The sequence below is a fragment of the Terrapene carolina genome, unplaced genomic scaffold (genome assembly GCF_002925995.2).
Source record: "Terrapene carolina triunguis isolate 2854851 unplaced genomic scaffold, T_m_triunguis-2.0 Scaffold96, whole genome shotgun sequence".
In the NCBI taxonomy this organism is placed as follows: Eukaryota; Metazoa; Chordata; order Testudines; family Emydidae; genus Terrapene; species Terrapene triunguis.
This window is the reverse complement of record NW_020664447.1, coordinates 3781373-3804691: the sequence shown is the minus strand read 5'-3', so window position 1 is coordinate 3804691 and position 23319 is coordinate 3781373. Positions and strand designations below refer to the sequence as shown.

The 23319-nt window shown below is 43.0% G+C and overlaps 3 protein-coding genes and 4 non-coding genes across 7 annotated transcripts in view; 4 read left to right on the top strand and 3 right to left on the bottom strand.

Moving 5' to 3' along the window:
- The first annotated feature begins 1306 nt into the window (after positions 1 to 1306).
- LOC112104178 (60S ribosomal protein L27a) lies at positions 1307 to 6705 on the top strand. The gene is made up of 5 exons (XM_024196353.1): positions 1307 to 1368; positions 2098 to 2161; positions 2465 to 2540; positions 3682 to 3856; positions 6532 to 6705. Exons 1-5 carry the CDS (start codon positions 1366 to 1368, stop codon positions 6658 to 6660), a joined length of 447 nt encoding a protein of 148 aa, XP_024052121.1. The 5' UTR covers positions 1307 to 1365; the 3' UTR covers positions 6661 to 6705.
- Positions 3163 to 3296, top strand: LOC112104563. Its single transcript, XR_002907926.1, has one exon. It is a non-coding gene; the product is annotated as a small nucleolar RNA SNORA3/SNORA45 family (small nucleolar RNA).
- Positions 4279 to 4410, top strand: LOC112104538. Its single transcript, XR_002907922.1, has one exon. It is a non-coding gene; the product is annotated as a small nucleolar RNA SNORA3/SNORA45 family (small nucleolar RNA).
- Positions 6706 to 9660: 2955 nt separating the features above from the next.
- Positions 9661 to 13652, bottom strand: RPL27A (ribosomal protein L27a). Its single transcript, XM_024196523.2, has 5 exons — positions 13571 to 13652; positions 13149 to 13212; positions 12861 to 12936; positions 11678 to 11852; positions 9661 to 9837 (listed from the first exon to the last, which is right to left on the bottom strand). The coding sequence occupies exons 1-5, from the start codon at positions 13571 to 13573 to the stop codon at positions 9709 to 9711; spliced, it is 447 nt and encodes a 148-aa protein (XP_024052291.1). The 5' UTR covers positions 13574 to 13652; the 3' UTR covers positions 9661 to 9708.
- On the bottom strand, positions 10568 to 10699 carry LOC112104553. The gene has a single exon (XR_002907924.1). It is a non-coding gene; the product is annotated as a small nucleolar RNA SNORA3/SNORA45 family (small nucleolar RNA).
- On the bottom strand, positions 12326 to 12457 carry LOC112104594. The gene has a single exon (XR_002907932.1). It is a non-coding gene; the product is annotated as a small nucleolar RNA SNORA3/SNORA45 family (small nucleolar RNA).
- A 3987-nt stretch (positions 13653 to 17639) lies between the features above and the next one.
- TRIM66 (tripartite motif containing 66) overlaps positions 17640 to 23319 on the top strand; it is a 71288-nt gene continuing 65608 nt past the window's right edge. The window contains exons 1-2 of the mRNA XM_026651459.1: positions 17640 to 17659; positions 20779 to 20975. Of these exons, the coding sequence (XP_026507244.1) occupies positions 17640 to 17659; positions 20779 to 20975 (217 nt within the window). The remainder of the gene's footprint in view (positions 17660 to 20778; positions 20976 to 23319) is intronic.

Below are 23319 nucleotides of genomic sequence, written 5' to 3'. Positions count from 1 at the left end.
CCAACCGATATCCCTGGTGGGCCATGAGACCAGAGTGGAATAGAGGCTGGCCCACTGGGGTTCCTCACCCTCTACAGGTGGTAGATAATCCTGCCATTTGGTATCAGGGTGGGACATGAGTGTGAGAAAGTGAAACGTGTGGAGCACGAGCATGTATAGTAGTTTCCTTGGCACCGTTTGGAAGTGAACCGGCTGCAGGGCACGCAGCTGGTTTGGATTGTGGAAGGGAGGGGGCTGGGAGGGCTCACAGGACAGGGGCCCAATGAAAAGGTCCAGAGGACCAGGGGTGAGGGGTGGGCAGGGAGCACCCTCTCACAGGACCCGCTCAAGAAAAATCCGAGAGGTGGGCGACAAGGCTGCTCCCCACCTCCTAGAGAATGTGGGGGGGGGGGTCAGGATGGTGGAGAGCCCCATGCGCCAAGTGAGCGCTTGGGGAGCCACCCAATTCCCCCCTGTTGTAGTCCAGAGGTCTCCAATGCTGGTGGTTTCTGCCAGGACCAGCCTCCGGCACACCGAGGTAGGCTCCGCCACCTGCACATGAAGGTAGAGGTTGTGTGGCAGGGGCTCCGCAAGTAGGTCCACCCTCTCAACGGTCACAATGGACCTAGTCACAGAGAACAGCTTCCAGGTCTGGAGGAGGTCCTGGCAGAAGACAGGCAGCTCGGAGAGGTCTCGTGGAAGACCCCTCAGGTGGAGAAAAAAGAGCTACCAGATGTATCGGAGCCCTTGGAGGCAGGAGAGAAAGGTGTGCGCTCCACGGTGGACTACCTGCACCATAAAAGCAGTCTGCAGGGCCTGCAGGCAGACCAGGCCCTGTCCTCCCTCCTCCAAGGGAGGGCTCAGGCTCCCTGCAGAGACCCAGTGCAGTCCTGACCAGAACTCCAGAGCTACCCTCTGCAGCCAGGCCAGGATCCCTGGGGTGGGCTCAGGGTGTTGAGCCAGAGCAGGGACAGGACTATCCAGCAGTGGCCCCGGTGGAAAATGGCTGCCCAGGGTCACAGAATCCATCCCGCGGGCAGCAGGAAGGAAACTCAGCCCCCCAACGTGCCATGCTGGGGCGGGGCTCCCCTGAGCCAGGGCGGCTCTTCCCAGTTCCTGCCTGTCTCGAGATCGCCCCGCGCCCCAGGAGAGCAGAACTGGGAAGGCACCAACGGCAGGAGAACAAAGACCCGCCCCCGCAGCACCAAGCCCCAACAGCAGGCCCCGCCTCCCAAAGGAAGAAGCTCGATTTCTCGCGAGCTTTCTCCCAGCTCCTCAGTGAGATCTCGCGAGATCTTCTTTACACCTCCCACCATTTTCCCCACCCCTCGTGAGGTCTCGCGACATTCCTTTGACTCCTCCTTTTTCCCGGCGACCGTCGCCAAGATGGTGGGTAGGGGCGCGAGGGGCCCAGCTTCCCCCGCGCGGCATGTTACACCCGGAGCCTCCGTGTCCTCTGGGCCGAGCTGCCGGTGGGGGAGGGGTTCTCGCGCTTGCTTCAGCCCTGGCCCGGGTCCCTGCCGGGCGGCGCACGCCCCAGCCGTGGGGGGCAGCGGGCCGCCACCAGCGAGCTCTGGGCTGCTGGCGGCTTAAAGCCGGGCCCGACGGGGAAACTCGAGGAGGCGCCTTCCTGAAACTGGGATGCGCGGGATTCGGCCTGGGGCTGCGGATCCGCTCCTGATATCTTCCTACGTACCGGGCACGTAGCCACCCCGTGCGCTCGGCCCCGCCACGCGCCTGCTCAGAGAGCGAGAACGGGGGCGGCGGGAATTGGTCGGATGCCTCTGGCTCTGCCCCGCCCCAGCGGCACTGAGCCCCTTCCTACTCTGTACCCCGGGACACCCCGCCCCCACGTGCGGAGCGGAGAACCCAGCCACTGTGTGCAGGCGCCTGTTGTTTGTTCTGTTGTGGCAGCACGCAGAGACCTCAGTCAGGGATAGGGTCCCATTGTGTTAAGTGCTGGGCACATCACAAACATGATCTTTTCACCAGAAAAGGGCCAGCCATGCAGCCATACACACGAGGCTTGGATTGTCCAGTCCTTATTTGTTTCCCACTCTTGTCACTTGCTCTACGTTTTTATTCATACATGTACTGTGTTTTTTTGTTTTTTCCTAGCCTTCCAGACTAAGGAAGACCAGGAAGCTGAGAGGACACGTTAGCCACGGCCATGGCCGTATTGGTAAGTGCAGAGAACGGTTTCTACTATGCTTGTGCTGGAACTTAATGTATGGTACGTAATTTGATTTACAGTGTGCCTGGTAAGTATCACTATTTAGAACACCAACGAGGCAATACGAGAGAGGTTCAATAATGGTCTGGTTAATGGCTATACATATCCAGTTCAAATCATAGATTCCTCTATATAGTTCATGCTCATTGACTTGCTTTAAATCAACTCAAATGATGTCATAATGTTCGGTAGTGTATTCAGTAGTACATGTGGTTTTTCTTGCATCACAATACCTTTTAAAATTTCTTTTAGGCAAACACAGAAAGCATCCTGGTGGCCGTGGAAATGCTGGGGGTATGCACCACCACAGAATTAACTTTGATAAATAGTAAGCTATACCATCTTTTTCCTTCTCCCCGCTACTTTTGTGTATGTATTTTTAAAAAGTTACAAGGCAGTTCATTCTACCATATGTGTAGCACATACGTCATTTAGTAAAAGTATACAAACGTTGGATTTTGCTACAATACAAATAACCTTGCAAGAAAATTTAGCTGTTTTCTTTCATAGTCCTGTATATCCATTATTAAATCTATGAAAAACCTTTTGTCCATCTGTTCTTTTAAAAGGAAAGTGTTAATAACAGGATCTCGGTTTTTAGTGAAAACAACGAGGAGTCCTTGTGGCACCTTAGAGACTAACAAATTTATTTGGGCATAAGATTAATTTGTTAGTCTCTAAGGTGCCACAAGTACTCCTCGTTGTTTTTGCTGATACAGACTAACACGGCTACCGCTCTGAAACCTGTCTTTTAGTGAGTTAGATATGGTAAAATGGCTTGTTTCAGAGCTTCTAGTGTATGTGTTCGTATCTTTTAGAATTTTTTTCCACAATTAATTTGTTTGTAAGACACTAATAGTCTGCTCAGCTTTGATTCCACACTATACATATATGCAATGACAGTAGATGAATCAAGCTTCTGCATTTCCTGGTTTTTGTATTTAAACATTGCCGAGACTAGTGTCACGTCTAGACATTGCCATTGTCATAGTTGTGCTTGAGTACTCGGAAAGTAACAACTAATCGCTGTTCACTGACTGTCACTACTTTCAGCTGTCAGTCAGTCACTGGGTTAGTAACAGAAGATCTGAATCTTCATTTCTCGTACAACAAAATATCTTCTAAAGTCAGAGTTCTGCGTGCCTATGAAATATAGAATGGGGCCCAAACTGTTCACAAGAAAGATGAGTTGTGACTTTTGCTATCAAACATAAATATTTCATTTATGGAAAATGTAAATATCCCTCAAGAATATACAAATAGCAACTTATTTACATCTGAACTTTAAAACTCTTGTGTATTTGTCTGTGTATAATTTTTCTGGATCCTATAGTTTGTTTAATATGTATATGATAAAGGTTAGATAAACATACTTTTAACTGAGGTTATATTGATTTTTAGCACAGCCAATTCAAAAGAAACTAAAAGGAATGTGGTCTTATACTGTATCAAATATTTTTCCTCCCCAGTCATCCTGGTTATTTTGGGAAAGTTGGTATGAGACACTACCATTTGAAGAAGAACCAGAACTTCTGTCCTACTGTCAACTTGGATAAATTGTGGACACTTGTTAGTGAGCAGACAAGACTCAACTATGCAAAAAATCAGGCTGGATTAGCACCTGTCATTGATGTTGTACGCTCGGTAAGAGTGCTATTTAATCTTATCTTCAGAATCTATAGTTTCATATAAAATACACATTTTAAGTGATTAGAATGTTTGCTCATCTAGGAAATTAAACTAAAGTATGGATAAATTACAGTTCTTAGATCATTTGAAATGTCAGGTGAAAGACCTTGTGAGCATCTGACTTTGAGACGTAGTTCCACTAGTATGTGTTTTTTGCTTCTTTTTCCTTACACAAGCCCTTTTTGTTTTTCATGAATTAGTATTAAAATGTTTTTCTCTGCCTGAAAGTTTAGATTCTCCCATTGTTCATTTTTAAAACTGATGCATGTAGTTGATGAGAAGCTTACAGATCAGCTTTTAAAAGAAAATTGGAAGGGTCTATAAAGAAAAACCACTTTTATTGCTTGTTTTGGCCCACTAAAGTTGGCCTCTTTAGCACCGAGACTAGAGTCACATCCTAACACATTTCATTGTCTTGGTGTGCTATAGTCCTCGAAGATAAATTTCTGATCCTTATTCACTGGCTGTGGTGTTTAATATCTCAGTCAGCCACCGAATCAGAGACATTCATTAGTCAGCCTGTCAGGACAGGGGGAAGCAAAAGTGTCATGTGGGGGAAGACTTAGGTTTAGCAGCATCCTTTGGGACTAGTATTTTCTGGGCTGAGGAAACTTGGTCTGTTCATGGAGATGACAATTCTAGATTAACAATTTGCTCTTCATCTATTACTAATTTATATTGCAGTAATACCTAGAATCTCATCAAGGGATTGGGGCCCCATTGTGTGCTAGGCTCTATACAGACATCCAAGAAAAGACAGTCCCGGCCTGATGGAGGTTAGACTTGGGTTGAGATTCTCACCCTTGATCCTGCCCCTTTAGGTAAAAAGTTGGAGCAATATAATGGGGCTCTATGGCCTTGTCTACACTATACTTTTGTCGGCCAAAGATATGCGGGTTTAATTGAAACCACTGTTGCTTGTCCACACTAGCTCCTCGTGTTGGCACAATACATCCACACGAACAGCTTTTGCACTGACACAAAGAGCAGTGCACTGTTGTAGTTATCCCACTATAGTTATCAAATTAATATCTGTTAAGATCCATTATCCCACTGTGCAACTGGCCCCAGGGTGCTTTGGGAAGGGTTTGCAATGCCTCATGGGGCAGGAACAGCATCACATGATGCAGGTTTGTCAATCCCATCTTTCCAGGGCATCCTAGTAGATTGTCAGCTGCTTTTTCAATGGAAATGGAGGGAGAGGAGGGGAGGAAGAGGAGAGTGGTGTGTGGGAGGGAATGGCATTCTGAGCTCCATGCTGAGGAATGTCAAAGGCTCCCCCCCTCCCAGCAGCAGTCTGTCTACCTCTCTGTTCCTAGTGCAGGGCAGAACAGGAGCATTCCACACAAATGATATCGCTCTTTGTTCCAGCACCTGGAGCTGTGAAAAGGGAGGGGCGCATGCCTGCAGAGCAGCAGAGATCAAAACAACAAGCAGAGCGGTCACAGCAGGCATTGTGGGATACTGGTGGTTTTATTTGGTCTTCAAAACAGAGTTTTGCCACCAAAAGTAGCTTTGTAGTGTGTACACCTTCCCTATTTTGTTGGTAAAAGGCAGCTTTTGCCAACAAAACTTTGTAAAGTAGATAAGGCCTAAAAGCCCCAGATCTGGTTGGGGGTGGACTTTTCCTAGACCACGAACTGTAGAAGACAGCTAGTTGTAAGACTGCCTTCCAGGGATCCCTTCACAAGTTGGTTGTGAGTGTGGGTGTGAACAAAGATGGCTTTAACTAAGCTGAGCCTCTTAAAGTTGCAGCACAGAATCTCAGGCTCTGTTCAACTTTTTCCAGCACCTTCAGCAATCTGTGATTTTATATCATGCACAATCAATCCAGTATCCTTCAGTTTCAATGGAAGGCTAGTCATAGCTTTACCTCCTGGAAAGTCTAGAAAAAAGTACATTTTCTGGATAATATGCAAAAAAATTGGATTTTTAAATGACTACAGAAGTTTGAAGAATGAGACTTTCTGGAAAACTTAGCATAAATTGAGCAATAAAAGTCAAGAGTGAAACAGTGTGCTGCACTATTTTTGTTCTGAGCAAAAATGTGGAAATGCATATAGCACTCTGTTCTTCATAGACTGTGGAGTTAATTATGCAAGATGTGTTTGGTGAAATTAAAAGAAAAACCAAGTTGGTTGGTTGGTTGGTTGGTTGGTTGGTTGTTTGTTGCCACACTTGAGTTTACTACTTATGGAATCTTTCCAGAACTTGAGCACATTTGTCACAACATGCAAAACTGCTGATATCAGTCGTGTTTGCAGTGTTGTGTCCATGTTGGTCTCCGACTATTAGAGAGACACGGTGACAAGCTTGTAAGTTTTTCTTTCACCAACAGAAATTAGTTCAATAAAAAAAATATTACCTCATCCAGCTTGTTTCTCGATCAGTCATGGTCAAGTATTAATTTGAATGGATCTGAATGCAAATATGGTGGTTGTACTTATTCTTACTGCTGTTAATGGAGTTAATCTTTCCTTGACAGATGCATCTTCTCACTTGCATCAAAGTCCATTGATTTAGCCAAATTACACCTGTCACTGATGTAGGTGGGAGAAGAACCAGAGTGCTGTACCTCTGGAGTTTTTAATGAAAATCTGTTTATGCTAACTTATCTTATATCTTTCTAGGGTTATTACAAAGTCCTGGGCAAGGGGAAGCTGCCCAAACAGCCTGTAATTGTGAAAGCAAAATTCTTCAGCAGGAAAGCAGAGGAGAAGATCAAAGAAGTTGGTGGAGCATGTGTGCTTGTGGCATAAGAGTTTTGTATTTATTCAAGTTTGAATAAAGACACTATAAAATGAGTGGCTTTCACTTTGATTTACCAAAATGTTTTTATGGGGAGATGTTTGCTTACCCAAATGTTTCTAATACTTAATCAAACTTAGGCCCTGTCCATACCATAACTTTTAACCAAATTTGTGACATTATTGGCATGGGTGGTTCTCAACAAGATTGATGTCTGCCTGCATAGCACAGATACGTTAATAGTTTTGCTTCTGCTGGTATTTTTGCTTTCCTGTAACTGGACATTAGTCTCCTGCAGTTTGGATAGGACCCTTGAACCACATTTGTGTAACTGGTTTGATTGGTGGCCTGTCCTTCTAGCTCTTTGTGGTGATACAGTATTTCCCAGAATTGCCCCATTTTCTGTTAATGCTGCTTTGTGCCTGCAGAATTCTGTTCTCTCCTGCGGTTGTACTGTGGGTAGTATGCACAAACATAGTTGTGATAGAAAAGCTGCCATGTTGACACAAACTGAACTTGTAATCAGCTAAGGTGGCATTGCTTGTAAGTGGTTTACAAAACTATTAGTTATAACAGGGTGGGCAAACTACGGCCCATGGGCCGGATCCAGCCTGTCCGGGCTTTGGATCTGGCCCGTGGGATTGCCCTGTGCTGCTCCTGGAAGCGGCCAGCACCGTGTCCCTGCGGCCCCTGTGGAAATATGGGGGCAGAGGGCTCTGTGTGCTGCAGCTCCCATTGGCTGGGAATGGGGAACTGTGGCCAATGGGAGCTTTGGGGGAGGTACCTGCAGGCAAGGGCAGTGTACAAAGCTCTCTGCCCCCCCCCCGCCCCGGGATGCAGAGAGGTGCCGGCCACTTCCAGGAGTGCCATGGGGCCCAGGCAGGGAGCCTGTCTTAGTCCTGCTGTGTACTGCTGTCACCCCAGAGCTGCTTCAGGTAAACAGTGCCAGGCCAGAGGCTGCATCCTGCACCCCCAACCCCCTGCTGCACCCTAACCCCCTTCCCTGAGCCCCCTCCTGCACCCCAAGCCCCTGCCCTACATTCATGGCCCTGCAATTTCCCCGCCCAGATGTGGCCCTCAGGCCAAAAAGTTTGCTCACCCTGAGTTATGTTGACAGGGCCTCAAGCACTAATACACCTCTACTCTGATATAACGCTGTCCTCAGGAGCCAAAAAAATCTCACCATGTTATAGGAGAAAGCTTGTTATATCAAACTTACTTTGATCAACCAGAGTGCGCAGTCCCACCCACCCCCCCGGAGCGCTGCTTTACCGTGTTATATCTGAATTTGTGTTATATTGGGGTAGAGGTGTACTTAATATTCCAGTTATTTTTCAGGATAAATCTTATCACAGGTGATGTGTAAGAGTGAACTCTATTCCTGTAGTACAGCCTTCATCTTTGCTTACATTGCATTAAATGGGGCTGGAGGAAAAAGATTTTTAAATCCATACCCTAGGAAATGAAAACCATTACCGCAGAGCTCATCTTGCCACAGGCATTGTCCTATTGGACAGTTCTGGTGCTGCTGTGTGTGCAGCCTTGCACACCAGCCATGAACTGAGAGCTTGAATTTTACATATGTCTTGGTTGCAATGTGCCCCTGTCACTGATGGTGATTGCAGTGGGATACTGATTGCCAGCACCTCAGTCTAGAAAAGGCATGCCCTATTTATCAGCACTACAGATGGGAATTAGCCATAAATCTCTCCTTACATTTCACTGGCACAGCTAAACCCTTATTACTATACCTCACAATATATCTTCCTAACTAATGAAAGGGTATATAAACTTGCTTTTTATAGGTAGTTATGGGTAATTCAGTTAATAACCATATCCTTGTTTGTAGAATGAATGCAGTAATACCCTGTTTCCCCAAAAATAAGACAGTGTCTTATATTAATTTTTGCTCCCAAAGATGCGCTAGGTCTTATTTTCAGGGGAGGTCTTATTTTTCCTGGAGCTTCGAGGCCTTATATTCCAGGGTGGCCTTATTATCGGGGAGGTCTTATTTTCAGGGGGATGCCTTATATTACAGCGAGAGGCAAAACTGGAAGTAGGTCTTATTTTCGGGGGATGTCTTATTTTTGGGGAAACAGGGTATGTACATCATAGTGTTGTTAAGGCTAAATGAATTCACAAACACCTTCAACATTCTGAAAGTTAGCATGTAAATATTCACTTTTACCCCAATATACCGCTGTCCTCAGGAGCCAAAAAAATCTTACCGCGTTATAGGTAAAACCACATCATATCGAACTTGCTTTGATCGGCCGGAGTGCACAGCCCCACCCTCCCGAGCACTGCTTTACTGCATTATATCCAAATTCGTGTTCTATCGGGGTAGAGATGTATTGCTTTATCATTGCATTTAGCTCACTGCATTCCTAGGACTTCAGATCTTAAATTTCTTAGATTCTAACACTTTAAATCAAGTGGTTTTATTTGTAAAAGTGACTCAAATGGGTAAGCAGTACTCTGCACCCAAGCAAAAAAGTTTTCTATAGATACAGAATATGCTGTGTGTTCACAATATGGTATCAAAAGATGCTAAAGAGTAGTTCTATGCAGTAAGTAATTAAATTGCTGCTTGGATGTGAGCCTGCCTCCCCTTTTGTTTACCAGCAGGGGTCTCTAAGAATGACTTCAATCTATCACACCCTTCAAGTTCAACCTACAGGACTGCTAAAGTAAGTAATTTAATATTTCAACAAAATGCAAGAGGGTCTCAGTATTCAAAAGAGGCTTAAAAGTAAATCCATTATGGCATAATCTTAACTGTGGCAGTTTTCAACATTACACTTGAAGTTTATTTTAGCAGTTAAATAGGAAGCGATTGCTCCTAAGATACTGACTGACACTCATAAGAAACAGCCAATACATAAATTAGTAGTTGCTTGTTGTGGTGGAGTACTCAATAGGACTATGGTCTCAGTAATATCCACATAAGTCAAAATCTAACCTTCCCCCCAAAAATCATGATTTGGTTTTGAAAGTAACTTAAAAAAAAATTTCAGACATCTGATACAGTCTTTATTCAAACTTGATTAAAAAATCCTTTATGCCACAAGCACACAGGCTCCACCAACTTCTTTGATCTTCTCCTCTGCTTTCCTGCTGAAGAATTTTGCTTTCACAATTACAGGCTGTTTGGGCAGCTTCCCTTTGCCCAGGACTTTGTAATAACCCTAGAAAGATACAAGAGAAATTGGCATAAATAATATTCAGGAAGAACTATAATCCTCTGCATCCACAATCTTTAATAGTAATTGGAGAGAAATACAAACTAAAAGTATCAAATTTGCATTTTCTTCATTAAAATTTGGTCCTGATTGATGTTTGCAATTCAGTAGTTTTGCATGGTGTGAATTTATCATCAAATACTCTCAAAACATAAAAATTACATGAGCTTAAAGCTGTATAGTTTTGCCAAGAATTTTAATTGTTCTCTTTGAATTTTACAAACATCTGTAGATAATGGAACTCTACAGTCCATGAAGAAAGTTATTTAAATATCAGATTCTTCATTTTAATGGATTTTGTTAACCAACAACCAGCTAAAGATAGAATTTTGGCATAGTTTTCAACAATCCTAACAAGAGTTTAGCATTTCATGATACACAATAAAGCCCATCTTATCTCTTGGCTATTGGAGAGCTTATAATTATTCAGCTTCCCCCCCCAATAGACATCAGTAGGGCTAGCTGCCTCCTTTTGATGTTGGAAAACGAGTCTAGGAAACAACAGAAAGCAATTGCTTGACTAGTTAACATCTTCCAACAGCTAGTTGGTTCTATTAAAGATGACACCTCTTCTAGATCTAACAATAGTCCTTAAGTTGGTCATAAGAGTCCCCCATATGGCTTTGTTTTGACCTACTCTAACCAGGCTGGCTGAAAGTATCAGTTTTAATTAAAACAATGTTACTGATCAGGTGACTGACTGAGGCATAACACACCATAGGCAGTGAATATAGAACAGTAGTCTTTCTCCGAGAACTATAGCACACCAAGACAATGAGAAGTGCCAGGATGTGACTCTAGCCTCGATGTGGAGAGGCTAACCCACATTACGCTAGAAAATTACATGCACTAAAAGCTCTAAGGCCATGTCTACACTACCACTTATGCCTACAAAACTTATGTTGCTGACACTGTTACACTGGCATCCTCCAGTGGTCTCCTAAAGCTGATACCTATAACTGATCTGAGCAGTTGCATGTAAGGCTTCATGTCTGTCACAGATTCCGTGACTTTCCATGACCGCCGTAGCGGCTGGTGCTGGCTTAGGGGCTGTCCAGCTTGGGCCCTGGGCCAGTAGCAGTAGTTTGGGTGTAGGAGGGGGCTCAGGTGCAGGTCAGCATTTACCTAGGCAAGGGATCCCTGGCTCCCACTGGCATGTCCCTGCAGCTCCAACTGACTGCAGAGTCAGCACTTGTGGCACGAGCTGTGCACGGATCCCCCCTGGCTGCCACTCCCCCTAGGAGCCCTGGGGAAATGCTTGTTGGAGCCAGGTGGGGAAATGCTTGTTGGAGCCAGGTGGGGAAATGCTAGCCCCACCCCCAGCAGGGGTCCCAGGGCATGCACTGCCTCCCCCCCGCAGTTTTAGTGAGGGGTATGTAGTAAAAGTCATGGACAGGTCATGGGCTGTGATTTTTTATTTACTGCCCGTGACCTGTCCATGACTTTTACTAAAATACCCATGACTAAAACCTAGCCTTAGTTATAGGTGCACAAGGGGAGAGAGAGACTCCAGTAAGACTGAGTTTAATGTGGAGAGTACTGATTACATACATCACAGAAGCTAGTTTAAAGTATTTTTCTTAACTGTGAACATTAAATACTAGGGGGAAATTATTTTAAAATTTGTTAAAAAATGTTAAAGACAAGCCAAATAAAGATGAAAAATACAGCGGCACATATTTAAGCAAAATTAGTTTCATACAGTAGATCAGTGAACAAGACCCTAGGCAAAAAAATAAATGCAACCAATTCCAATGTGAACGTATGCCAAGTAAAGCACACTTACCGAGCGTACAACATCAATGACAGGTGCTAATCCAGCCTGATTTTTTGCATAGTTGAGTCTTGTCTGTTCACTAACAAGTGTCCACAGTTTATCCAGATTAACAGTAGGGCAGAAATTCTGGTTCTTCTTCAAGTGATAGTGTCTCATACCAACTTTCCCAAAATAACCAGGATGACTAGAAAGAAAAATCAATATAAGACATTCTATTTGGTTTAAATTAGAAGTATTGGGGTTTCAAGAATGTTAAATGCGTAAACAAAGTGTCTTTTTTCAAGCAGCTGAAGTTTTATTATTTGGATTTTTTAAATCTGGACTCATGCATAAGAGACTACATGTGAATGAAATGTTTGTGTACTTCAATACACACATTAATATCAACTAAATTGTCCCTGGTTGTTCTTGCTAATTTATCAAATAAGCAAAACCTGTGACAGAAAAGGAAAATAAGTAGAGAAATACTGTATTTGAAGTGTTATTTGCTGATGTAATCAACTGTTCTTGTATTTCAGTGATGATCACATTTTCTGAATCTACAAATACAATTTAATATTTTTGTAAGCAGAATTCACAACTTGTGCATCCTTTCTGATTAGTTTTGGTTCAGCGTGCAATCTCTGTCCACCCAAAACTTTGGAATGGAGGTCTAGGCCTTGTTACTAACCTGGTGACTGACTGAACTACTAATAGGGACAGTCAGTGAATAAAGGTTAGTAGTTATTCTCCGAGTACTCTAGCACACCATGACAAGAAGCAGTGTCTAGATGTGACTCTAGTCTCGGACATCTTTAAATACATATCTCTTGCCCCATGAATGTTAATAAGAGCCGGATAATGTTACATTTTCGATCTGTATGGTTACCATATATTAAAATTGCAGTGGCTCAGATCTGAACAGACTACTGGTATCCCAACCTTTAGTTAACGAAGTTCTAAAAAACCCAACACGTGAACAGTTCTGAAATAATTACCCCACTCTGAACTCACCAACATTGTTAATCACACTAATCTGTGGAAAGAAGAAGTGCACATACAACAGAGGACTACGAAGGGCTGCCTTGTTACAAAGCCTGTCCGTTTACATGAATGGTTCAAAATGCCCACTATGGAAGCTAGTTCGCCACGTGACATCTCAACATGGCTAGGAAACAGAGGAAGGACGAGGCATGGTTTTTAGGTGCCTTACTATTTGTCAAAGTTAATCCTGTGGTGGTGCATACCCCCAGCATTGCCACGGCCACCGGGATGCTTCCTGTGCTTGCCTGGAAGGAGAGACAAGAAGAAATCGTGATGCCAGAAATGCGGTACGTCGCTGAAGTCCCCGAGAGGCCGGCTACTGCCCAGCACGCATCGTGCGAGTGGGGCTGCAGCCTGTTACTGCACGGGGGAGAGGGACACGTCCCCCAGGACGGATCCGGGTCCAGAGGGGGAGCAGGGGACGCAGACCCGACGTGGGGCTGCGCTCCGCACTCACCGATGCGACCGTGGCCGTGGCTGACGTGTCCCCTCAACTTCCTGGTCTTCCTCAGTCTGGAGGGCTGCAGAGAGCAGAGCGCGTTACCGAGCGGCCGGGCCGGAAAGCGGGGCCCGCGTCCCGCCTCCTGCCCGGGCCCCCTCGGGGCTGGGACGAGGGATGAAGCTCCCCCGGCCTCAGGGCGACGCGGGGAAGCCGGGGAAGGCTCCGGACTGCCCCCTGCGCGCTCCCCCTCCCTCCAGCCCGGCGGGACCCGCTCCCCTGGGAAAGTGGTAGCGGGGCGGCGCAGGGAACCGGAGGGCCCGGCCACGAGCACGCGAAGTCCCCTCTCCAGAGCGCGGGGAGCCGCGCGCGCCAGGCTCCCCCCTCCCGGCTGCTCCCCTCAGCCCTGCCCGGCCACGCGGCCGCAGCCAGCAGCTCACCATGCTGGCGGCGTCGGGTAAAAGAAAGAAGAGGGGCTGATGTCTCGCGAGAAGCGGGAAGTGGAGGGCGGAGGAAGCAGAAATGAAGGCAGGGGAGCGAAGTCTCTCGCGAGATCTCAAGCAGCCTATTTCCGGTTTCGGGGTTTGGGAGGAGCTGAGTGGGGCTGGGTTAGCGAGCGAGCGTTTAGCGTCGCTGGGTTCTATCCCGTGTCTGGACATGATCGGGCCATGCGGGCCCTCGCTCCCCCCAGGGGCCTTCCTCCGCCCGTGCTCGGGGTAGGGGGCTCTGAGCCCGGGCTGCTCCCCGTTCCGGCTCGGGGCAGAGTCCCCTTGCCGCCCCCTTCCGGGGGTTCCTGAGCTGCTCGCTCTGGTCCCATGACGTTACCACCAGGCTGCTGATGTTTGATGGTCTCCCTGAAGCCCCAGCTCTTGGAGTCACGGGGCTAGGGAACACTCGGCTTGTACTTCGTGTGTCAAGTAGCGTGGTGGCCCTCCTTGTGCGAAAAGCTTGAAAACATGAATCCTAAACGCTGGAAGGCAACAAAGAGCACCCCGCCTTTCTTATTTTATAAAAAAAAACAAGTTTTTAAGGCAAATGATTTTGTGGGCGTGTGGTTGGAAATAGTGTTCCTGTTGCACCGCAAGAGCTTGCGTGGCGGATGCTGTGGGTTTGTGCTTAGAGCACAGGATATGGATTCAGGCGTTCTAGAGTCTGTTCCTGGCCCTGTGACAGATTTGCTGTGTTACCTTCCGCAAGCCACTTAACTCCTATGTTCCTCAGCTTTCCCACAGATACAATGGAAATGCTCTTTACCTTGCCTGGGTGGTGTGAATCTTACTTCCTTAATGTTTTAAAAGGCTTTTAAAGTATTCAAATGGAGATTGCTATACATGTGCAAAGTAGTCAGTTCTTTCTTCATAAAATAAATTCACTCCCAAAATGAGACCCTTTGGGTATTGTCTACATGGTAGCAGGGACTGAGCCTTCTAGCCCCCTAGAGAGACTTGTGAAAGTAGGGTTCAAGCTAGTGCACTAAAAATTAGCCGTGTGGGTGTTGCATTTCAAGTGGCAGTTCAGGCTCTCAAGCCTGCCAAACCCTGTGGGTCTAAGCTCAGGTTGCTATCCTGAGTTTTCATTGGAGCCGCAACATCCACACTGCTATATTTTAGCTCAAGCCCTGTTAGGGCAATTCTGTCTACCTAGGCTGTGAAGCTTCCTTCCAGCTGCAGTGTAGACGTATCCTATGTGGCCAGGTGTTAGCCCAGAATAAATTTTCATGGTTGAGTTATAAGCTCATGCAAATAGAGTGTAACAGCAGAAATATTTACAGTTCTTTGGCTGTTCCAAAACCTTCAGACTCTGCTATAAACCTAGTTTAAAATAGCTTGGGCTTACTGGTAAAAGATTATTGTTTTTGCCAAATAATTTTGGTTTAAAACAAGTGTTTTAACTATTTATACTTTAGTGAAAACATTGCCTGTTAATTACAACTAATATTTTTGTTTATAAGTGGATTTTTTTACAGTTCACTCCAAAGTTTTCCATTAAATATATGATAGTGTCCTTTAATACTTGCTGCTTAGTACAAATAAAAGTGGGGAGAATGACATAGGAGAAACTGTTACTAAAATATGACAATATATTTTTTTTAATTTTGAGGTCCTGTATATAAATGTTTAGGAGCAATTGTGAACCTGAGTGGTTTTGTCCTTTACAGTCTTGTACTATACATTTGCTGAGGTGTCTAGTAACCTATTTCCAGCAGTTGATCATAGTTTGTAATAAAGCTAGTTTTTTACCTTTCTGTTTACAAATTACACAGAAGTAGAGTTGCTGCACACATATGACCTAAATAAGAGAGTGAGTGAAATTGGAGTGGATGGAACAAGCTCATAATCTGTGAACCTCACACAGCTTCCATTAGGTTGTGATTTACAACTGCAGTTTTCTTAAGACCTCTGAGTCTGACCCTTCCTACTGACAGTGTTTTAGAATTTAGCATAATTTCTTTTTTTTCTCAATAACACAGGATAGTTCTAGTGTGCCACATCAGGTGCATTATGTTTCTTTTTTTTTCTTTGGAAGTATCAGGTACTAGCCTTTGCTGAAGAAAGGATATCACCAAGCTAGATAGAATTTACTAGATACTCAGTGGTCATCTTTACAATTTGATATGATTCCCAGGAAGGACATCTGATGACATTTAAGAGACTTCGGACTAAGGATTTTCCCATTAATAGGTTCTGCACAAATAGAGAGCAAGAATGAAGGAGCTAATTAAAATGAAGACTTACTTAACTTTTTGATTTTAAATGTTTTGCTTGTTTTCCCTCTTGTTCTTTACTTTGTATCCATGTTTTATAAATATGAAAAGGTATTTTTGTTTGGTGGTATTCAACAAATGAAACCAAGCCCTTGCCAACCCAAATAACTGTCAGCGTACCAATTATAAAATAAACAAATATGTTAAGATAAAATATTATAATGTTGTACAAGCCGTGTGGAATCCTCACAACAAACACCCCCTTTTAACACCAGGAAGATAGCAAAACCACCATTTGATGGCATCAGCAAGAAATAAAGATGAGGACACACAAGAGAGAGAAAATCAGATGACTTATGAAAGTCACAGCCCTAAGCTACAAAGACGCTCAAATTATGGCACCGTTTGCCTTATGCTTTCTTCTTCTATGAAACATATTTACATCTTCCTGGAAATCCTAATTCTGTGATGTATTGTGTCCTTCAACTGAAGCCAGGGTGTACTGATGGCTCTCAGTACTTCATAAGGTGGGTTTGCATTGTTGCTGCATGGCCTTGGTTCTGGAAAATTTTTTAGCCATCTGTCTAAACATTACACTTCCTTAAAAACTCAGCCTCCTATTATAAAATTAATATATTTGTGTGTTCTAATTCGTAATGAAGCAATATGTTAAAGTATTTGTGAGGAGCATAGACTCATAGACTAAGGCCAGAAGGAGCCATCATAAAAGCGTAGGATTGGAAGGGAGCTTGAGAGGTGTTCTAGTCCAGTCCCCTGCGTGATTATGATCATCTGGTCTGGCCTCCTGCATGTTGCAGGCCACAGAGCCTCACCCATCTATTCTTGTAGTAGGTCTGTAGCCTCTTGCTGAGTTACTGAAGCCCTCAGGTCTTGATTTAGAGACGGCAAGTTGCAGTGAATCCACCATTTATGCTAGTTCAAACCAGCAAGTGACCTGTGCCTCATGCTGCAGAGGAATTCAAAATTCCCCAGGGTCTCTGTCATTCTGATCTGGGGGAAGATTCTTTCCAGTCCCCAAATATGATGATTAGTTAGACCCTGAGCACGTGGGCAAGCCCCACCAGCCAGACACTTGGGAAAGAATATATTAACCGAGAGCTCTCTCCCTATAGTGCCCCATCTCTGGCCATTGGAGATTTCTATTCAGTTTTCAAGGTCATTTAAATATTCTTGTATGATATTCTGGTCCTTATCTGTATTGGCAATACCTCCCAACTTTGTGTCATCCACAAATGTTATTAGTGCACACCCACTTTTTGAGCCAATGTCATTAATGAAAATGTGAAATAAGATTGGTCCCAATATGGAGCCTTGAGGAGTTCCGCTAGTAATCTTCCTCCAGCCTGACAGTCACCTTTCAGTATGATCTGTTGTAGTTTCCCCTATCACCAGTTCTTTACCCACCTCTTGATTCTCGTATTAATCCCCACCTTCTCCAATTTAACTAATAATTTTCCATGTGTAAAGGTACCAAATGTCTTACTGAAATCCAGGTATATTACATCTACTGCAGTTCCTTTGTCTAGAAAATTGGTTATCTTCTCAAGGAAGATCATGTTGGTCTGGCATGATCTACCTTTTGTAATACCATGTTGTATTTTATCTTTAATGTCCTTCACTACTTTCTCTTTCAAAATTTGTTCTAAGACCTTGCATTCTATTGAGGACAAATTAACGGGCCTGTAGTTTCCCAGATCACTTTTTTCTCCCTTTCTAAAGTATAGGTATGTACTGCTGGAGACTGAAGAAGACCACTTTGAACATTTACCTCTGGAAGATGGATCATGAAGATGCATCAAATAAAGTGAGTTCATATATAAATAATCATTATTATTATCATGTTATCTAATTATACTATTGATACATTTAATGGAGCTTATTTTTAAATGGGCCTTAAAACGGCCTCTAATGTTGAATCTGCAGTCAACTATGGATGCAAATGATAGATTATTGTTGTCTGTCTGATATGCTAGTGCAATCAAGTAGCTAGAGGGCCACATATTTTCATTTGCGCCTGCAACTGGTTGTGGTTGCAAAATAAGAGGCAGGTTTTAAAATTTAGTCCAATATGTTTTAAAATTGTAAATGGTAAAATTAAAATGTGTTACTGTTAAACTCTTTTTTTTTTTAAAATGGACAGATTGTAATTTTTGAGTCATTCAGATGTTGTTGTTCCATGATATAAAAAGAGTATGCTTCCCAGCCTTTGCTTTTAGAGAATCCATTTGTTTTGCTTTAAATGTGTGCCCATTGTTTATAGTTTGTCTAAATGTTGCTTTATTCATATGCTTGTTTGTCTGGCTCAGCCCCTCAGTAAAGTCTAGAGAGATTGCTCAGCATTACTCAGGACCTGAGAAGCTTCTCTAGTTATATCCCACATATGTAAGAGTTGTGCTAGTTGCCCAAGTTTACGCACATGCTGGTAATATTATGTAACTTATTGTAAAGGGGGGGAAATTGTTGTTTTCTGAACCCCTCAGATGTAATAAATATCTTTCAGTAAGTGGGCGTTAATCTTGTAACGGGCAGACTAGAAACACAGTATAATTTTAAATGAGAAACACATAATGTCTTTCTGTCTCATTTAAGTGATATGAAAATGTTATATGTGTTCAATGGGTAGGTGTCTTGTGCCTGCAATAAAGCTTTCTCGAGTACTTTCCCCAGATGGCCTCTAAAGAACAAAAGCTTGCAGGAAACATCAAAAGTGATCATTTCACAATTGCACAATTCCAGTCTTGCTAATGGAAGCTAGAATGGAATTGCAGTCTATGGGAACAGTATGTCATCCTGTTTACTCTGTTGTATAAAGCCACTGCACCGACACTGTGGTCTCTCCAGCTGCGTTTGTTAAATAAAAATGATCTGCATTCAGTTCAGCAAATTTTTTTTATTCCGCATTCATTGCTTTTCCCTCTTTTTGAAGTTTATTTTGACTTAATAGGTTATGATTTTATACTTGTAGGAGGCGGGAGTGAGCTACTTTGTGGTGTGGAACAGGAGCCCTTCTGTGAAACATGAAAGCTATGGCTAATATTGAGTGGCCCAATTTTCTATTCAGCTCTGGTAATCCTGTTGAAGGGGACATGGGTAGGCTGAGAGGACTTCTTTGGCTCAAGTAATAGCCATCCACTGTTTTCTCCTTTGTCCTTTTCCTCTGACTTATAAAAATACTTCTGAATGGACACCATTTTTTTTGCCCTTGGAATGCAGCAGATTATTCCCAATGGCGTGTTTTTAAAAACAAACAAACAAAATAACAACAACAAAATGTCACTGGAGGAGCCCCAGACCTATGAGAAAGGCTTTTCCACTCCCTAATCCCATCCTTACAAATTATTGCATGTGAATACTTGGTAAATCCCTGTGAAAGAGCTTGACACAAATAAAATAGAACATCAGGATTTCTATCCATTGGACAGACTGGATGAAAGTAGAAAAGGCAAGCTTTTGAGATTTACCTTGACAACTGTTACATATGTCATCTAGCGCTTTGTGTGGGTGGGGTGAAGTTCTTAGTCAACTTACCTAAAACAAAGGCATCTCTGCATTCTGACCTGTTATGATATTATTGTGGGAGACAGCTGGATTTGTCCTGGCTCACACACCCTGAAGAGAATCATTACCTAAGTGACGTGTGCTCCCTTGTGCACAGGGGGCACGTTCACCTGCAGAAATGGGGTATTTTGCTTCTGCAGCATGCTTCTCTGTCTCTCCTACCTCACAGAAGCCCCTCTGCAATAGCTCTACAAAGGGTATAGGTGAAGGGAGCCAGATGGGTTCCTGTAGATTCTCCCCTGCCCATACACATGGGAGAAAGCAACATCAATTAATACAACCCAAACATGCTTGAGCTGTTTGCCCTCCGTGCTGTGGAGCTCCTTTATAGGGGAGCTCCAGGGACAGTCCCAGTAGAAGGCATGCTTCCAGGGCCAAGCAGCAAAGCGGAGGCAATGAACAGCAGCGTAGTTGTGTCCCTTGCTCTTTGAGAATCTTGCAGGATCTGTGGCCCAATGGGGTGAAATCTTCATCTTATTCCAGGGAGTAGGGGAGGGCAGAACTACATTCACCTTTTCCCCCTCTCTGTAGAATAACAAGAAGGAAACTTCATCAGTTGTAACTTCCAAAGTTTCCTGCTGCATGTTTGGATTATTTCCATGTTGGAACTGAGACTTCAGTTCCAATTTCAGAATCTGGGCTGAGGCATAAGCCAGCAAGTACAGTTTACTTGGAAATCCCAGGCTAAAGTTAGGGAAAACATTGTTTTACTTGTAAAGGGAGAAAATTTGATTCGTAGTCTTTGAGAGGCAGTAAGCGTGGAACCCCAAGATGACACTTGTGCAGTGTGTAAGGTGCACATTATTAAATCTTTAGAAGCAAAAATGTTCATCATTACAAGTATCTTTGCCTTTCTGTATGCAGCTTTCTATCATGCATTGTTCAAATGGGAATGGGATTTTAACTGTTTATGCCTAATTCCCATTTACTTCTGTTGCTGATTGTAAAATGTTGGGAAGAAAATGTAGAAAAAGTTGGAACATTTTCCATCCGCTTTGAGAACTGCAAGCAGAAAGAGTACAGCGTGTGAGAATTTAGACAGTTAGCATTACTATAAATAGATCCACAGTACAGTATGCCTCAGATTTTATCAAAAGTAGCAAGCACTATGTACTGATAATGGAATTTTGGTTTGTTTGCCTAAAACCACTTTTTCCAATGCGCTAATCTGCAAAGAAAACGTTATTTTCAGTAATGTGGGTATGCAATTTTCACCTGCAAGGAACTTCCCCTTTCTTCAAAGGGGCTAAATAAATGTTGCTTTTGAGAATGTGCCTCCTGCAGTTGGCTTGTAGTTTTCACTTGGGTGACCGAGCGCTTCATTAAGTAGAAAGTGGTTGTAATGAGTCATTTTGTGACTTTTAGTGTCCTTGATGTCAAACTTTGGACTAGGAAAATGGAGAGCCTAGATCTGTTGAGGAATTGTTTGGTGTGCAAATGGGAACTAAAGAGAAGAGACCCCAGACTGCTGCCTTGTCTTCACTCCTTTTGTAAGGACTGTCTTCCAGATTTGATTCAAGGATACAATTACACTCCAACTGAGCATGAAGTTATGTATGAAGGTAACATTTCATGTACTATTTTGTACTTCTTAGGCACTTTATAATGCAATACTGTAATAGGCAGATTGAGAAACACTTATTTACTCAATTATTCTTTAAAATATGTTGTAAAGGAATTACTAGGAGACTTAAAATTAGAAATGAGAAAGAGGTGGGTGGGGTACCTTCTCCCTAAATAAACGTTTATTGGGAAAAACAAAATCTATTAGAGACAAATTAAATAATTTGGAAAAATGTTTAAACTCACATAATCAGTTTGTTTTTAAATAATTGTTTTAAACAAGTGTTAACATCCTGCATGTTTGTTTTACAAAAAAGTATTGTAAGGTAGCTGCTAGGCTATAACTTCTTTACACAATTCTTTGAATACAATGGCACTTTCTAAGGTAAATTTTTTTTTCCATAGAAAAATTTAGAATACATTTTGATATCTGAATCTGGTCCTTCACTTCTATTGAAGGTCATTATAACTGGAATGGCAGTGTATATATTTTGGTGCACTTCCATTTTACATCACTGCATCTCAGGTTCATCATAAGCAGATTCCACTATATACTGTAATTATCATATTGACTCCATCCATTTTTAACTAAACTAAGTAAGCTTAGTGCACTTTAGTTGCAAAGACAAGGATGTTGTGAATCTGGCTCTGTTGAGCATGAAGTTGTGGTTAGAGTTTGTAGTAGTTATTTTAAAAATAAATGCACAAGTGTTTCTGAATTGTAGAACGAGACACACGGAATCAGAAACAGATATGGTAATACGCCAAACTAGAACCTAGCTTGTTGAAGTCAGTCACTTTTTTACTGAGAAAACATTAACACTGATTGTAAGAAAAAAAATCATATCAATTTGTAACAGTTGCAGAGCAGTTATGTTAGAAACCTGTAGGCAGACGTGGTCCCTGCTGTGAAGAGCTGACAATCTGAATTGGATAGATAACACAAACCCAAATGATTCAGATGTGAGAATGGCTGGAAACAGCACTAGGAAGCAGATCATGGTTGAAAGGCTAAGTGGAAGAAATATTGGAGGAGGAAAGGGAACTCACTTAGCACAGCGGAAGAAGGAGGCTATTCATGTGCAGGGAACTGAGTAAAAAAGGTACAAGACTAGAATAAGAGAATGAGGCACAGATAGCTGAACAGTCGCTTCAAACAAATTATAAAAGGGGAACCATTAACTGTCCTCTGGTATTTCTACATACCACAGTTCTGTCTAAGCCCTCTGGTGGCTTTTTATGATCAATTCCAGGAGAACTAGGTTCTCTTTTCAACTCAGCCTCTGATTTACTAGTGCCTAATTGGATGTAGCCTAGTTTGAAAATGTTGGCCTCAACCTCTCTGTGTATCAGTTTCCCCAAATATGGAATGAAGATGATGACGATTCTTGCCATTGTAAAGGCCTTTGTCATCCTTGGATACATTGGATTTAGCTATGATGATGATTAATTATATTTTAAAAATATTATACATTTTTTCATGGTTGCCTGTGGAGTGGATCAGGAATTATTTACCTGCAGCACTAGTGGACCTGAACATTCTAATCTAGCACCCATGAAACAAAGTTTTGCCAAAAGCTGCAATGCGCTGCTTCCCACCTTGGCTTGTTACCCATAATTGCTCCTGATCTATAAGAGCCACATAGGAGAAATAGCAGAGAAAAGAACCAATCAACAGTGATAACCCAATAAACTTAAGGAAGACACCAGGTGCAAACCTCTAATTAATATCTGAGCAACATGAGCAGCAAAGAAAACACATCTGTGTCTCACTTAAATCAGTGGCTGAAAATGCTGGTAAAGGCTTGTCTATACTACAAAATGTTTGTTATTGTGCTTGAACACAATTGTAGAGAATTAAGTTAGCTATGTGATGCTGACCATGACTGTATTATCAGCATAGACCCAGATAAATCATTGAATCAGTTAGGTGACATGACGCTGAACATGATTTGTTCTAGTATGTCCTGAGTACAAAATTGTCATCAGCACCAAGTCAGCTAACTCAGTTCTTCACAAGTCTTTTCAGACTCGGTAACACTTTATCAACAAGCCCTAAATGCAATCAAATGCAAAGTGAGGGGGAAAATCTAGTACATTTCCAAATGAAAGCAATCTAAGATAAACAAAGCCCTTAGCTATAGAGATGTATTTTAATCCCCGTCTTTCAGTACAATAGTACAAATTATGAGATAGCAGGATTAAGCCATCTCTTCCCATTTCAATTGTCTTTGTGATGCCTCTAGGATTGCTGCAAAGATGGATTTAAAGTGTACTGGGTAAATTACTTAATGGCTGTTGAGGTTGTGAAGAAAGTACATGTTAAGCTGCATCTCAATGTTC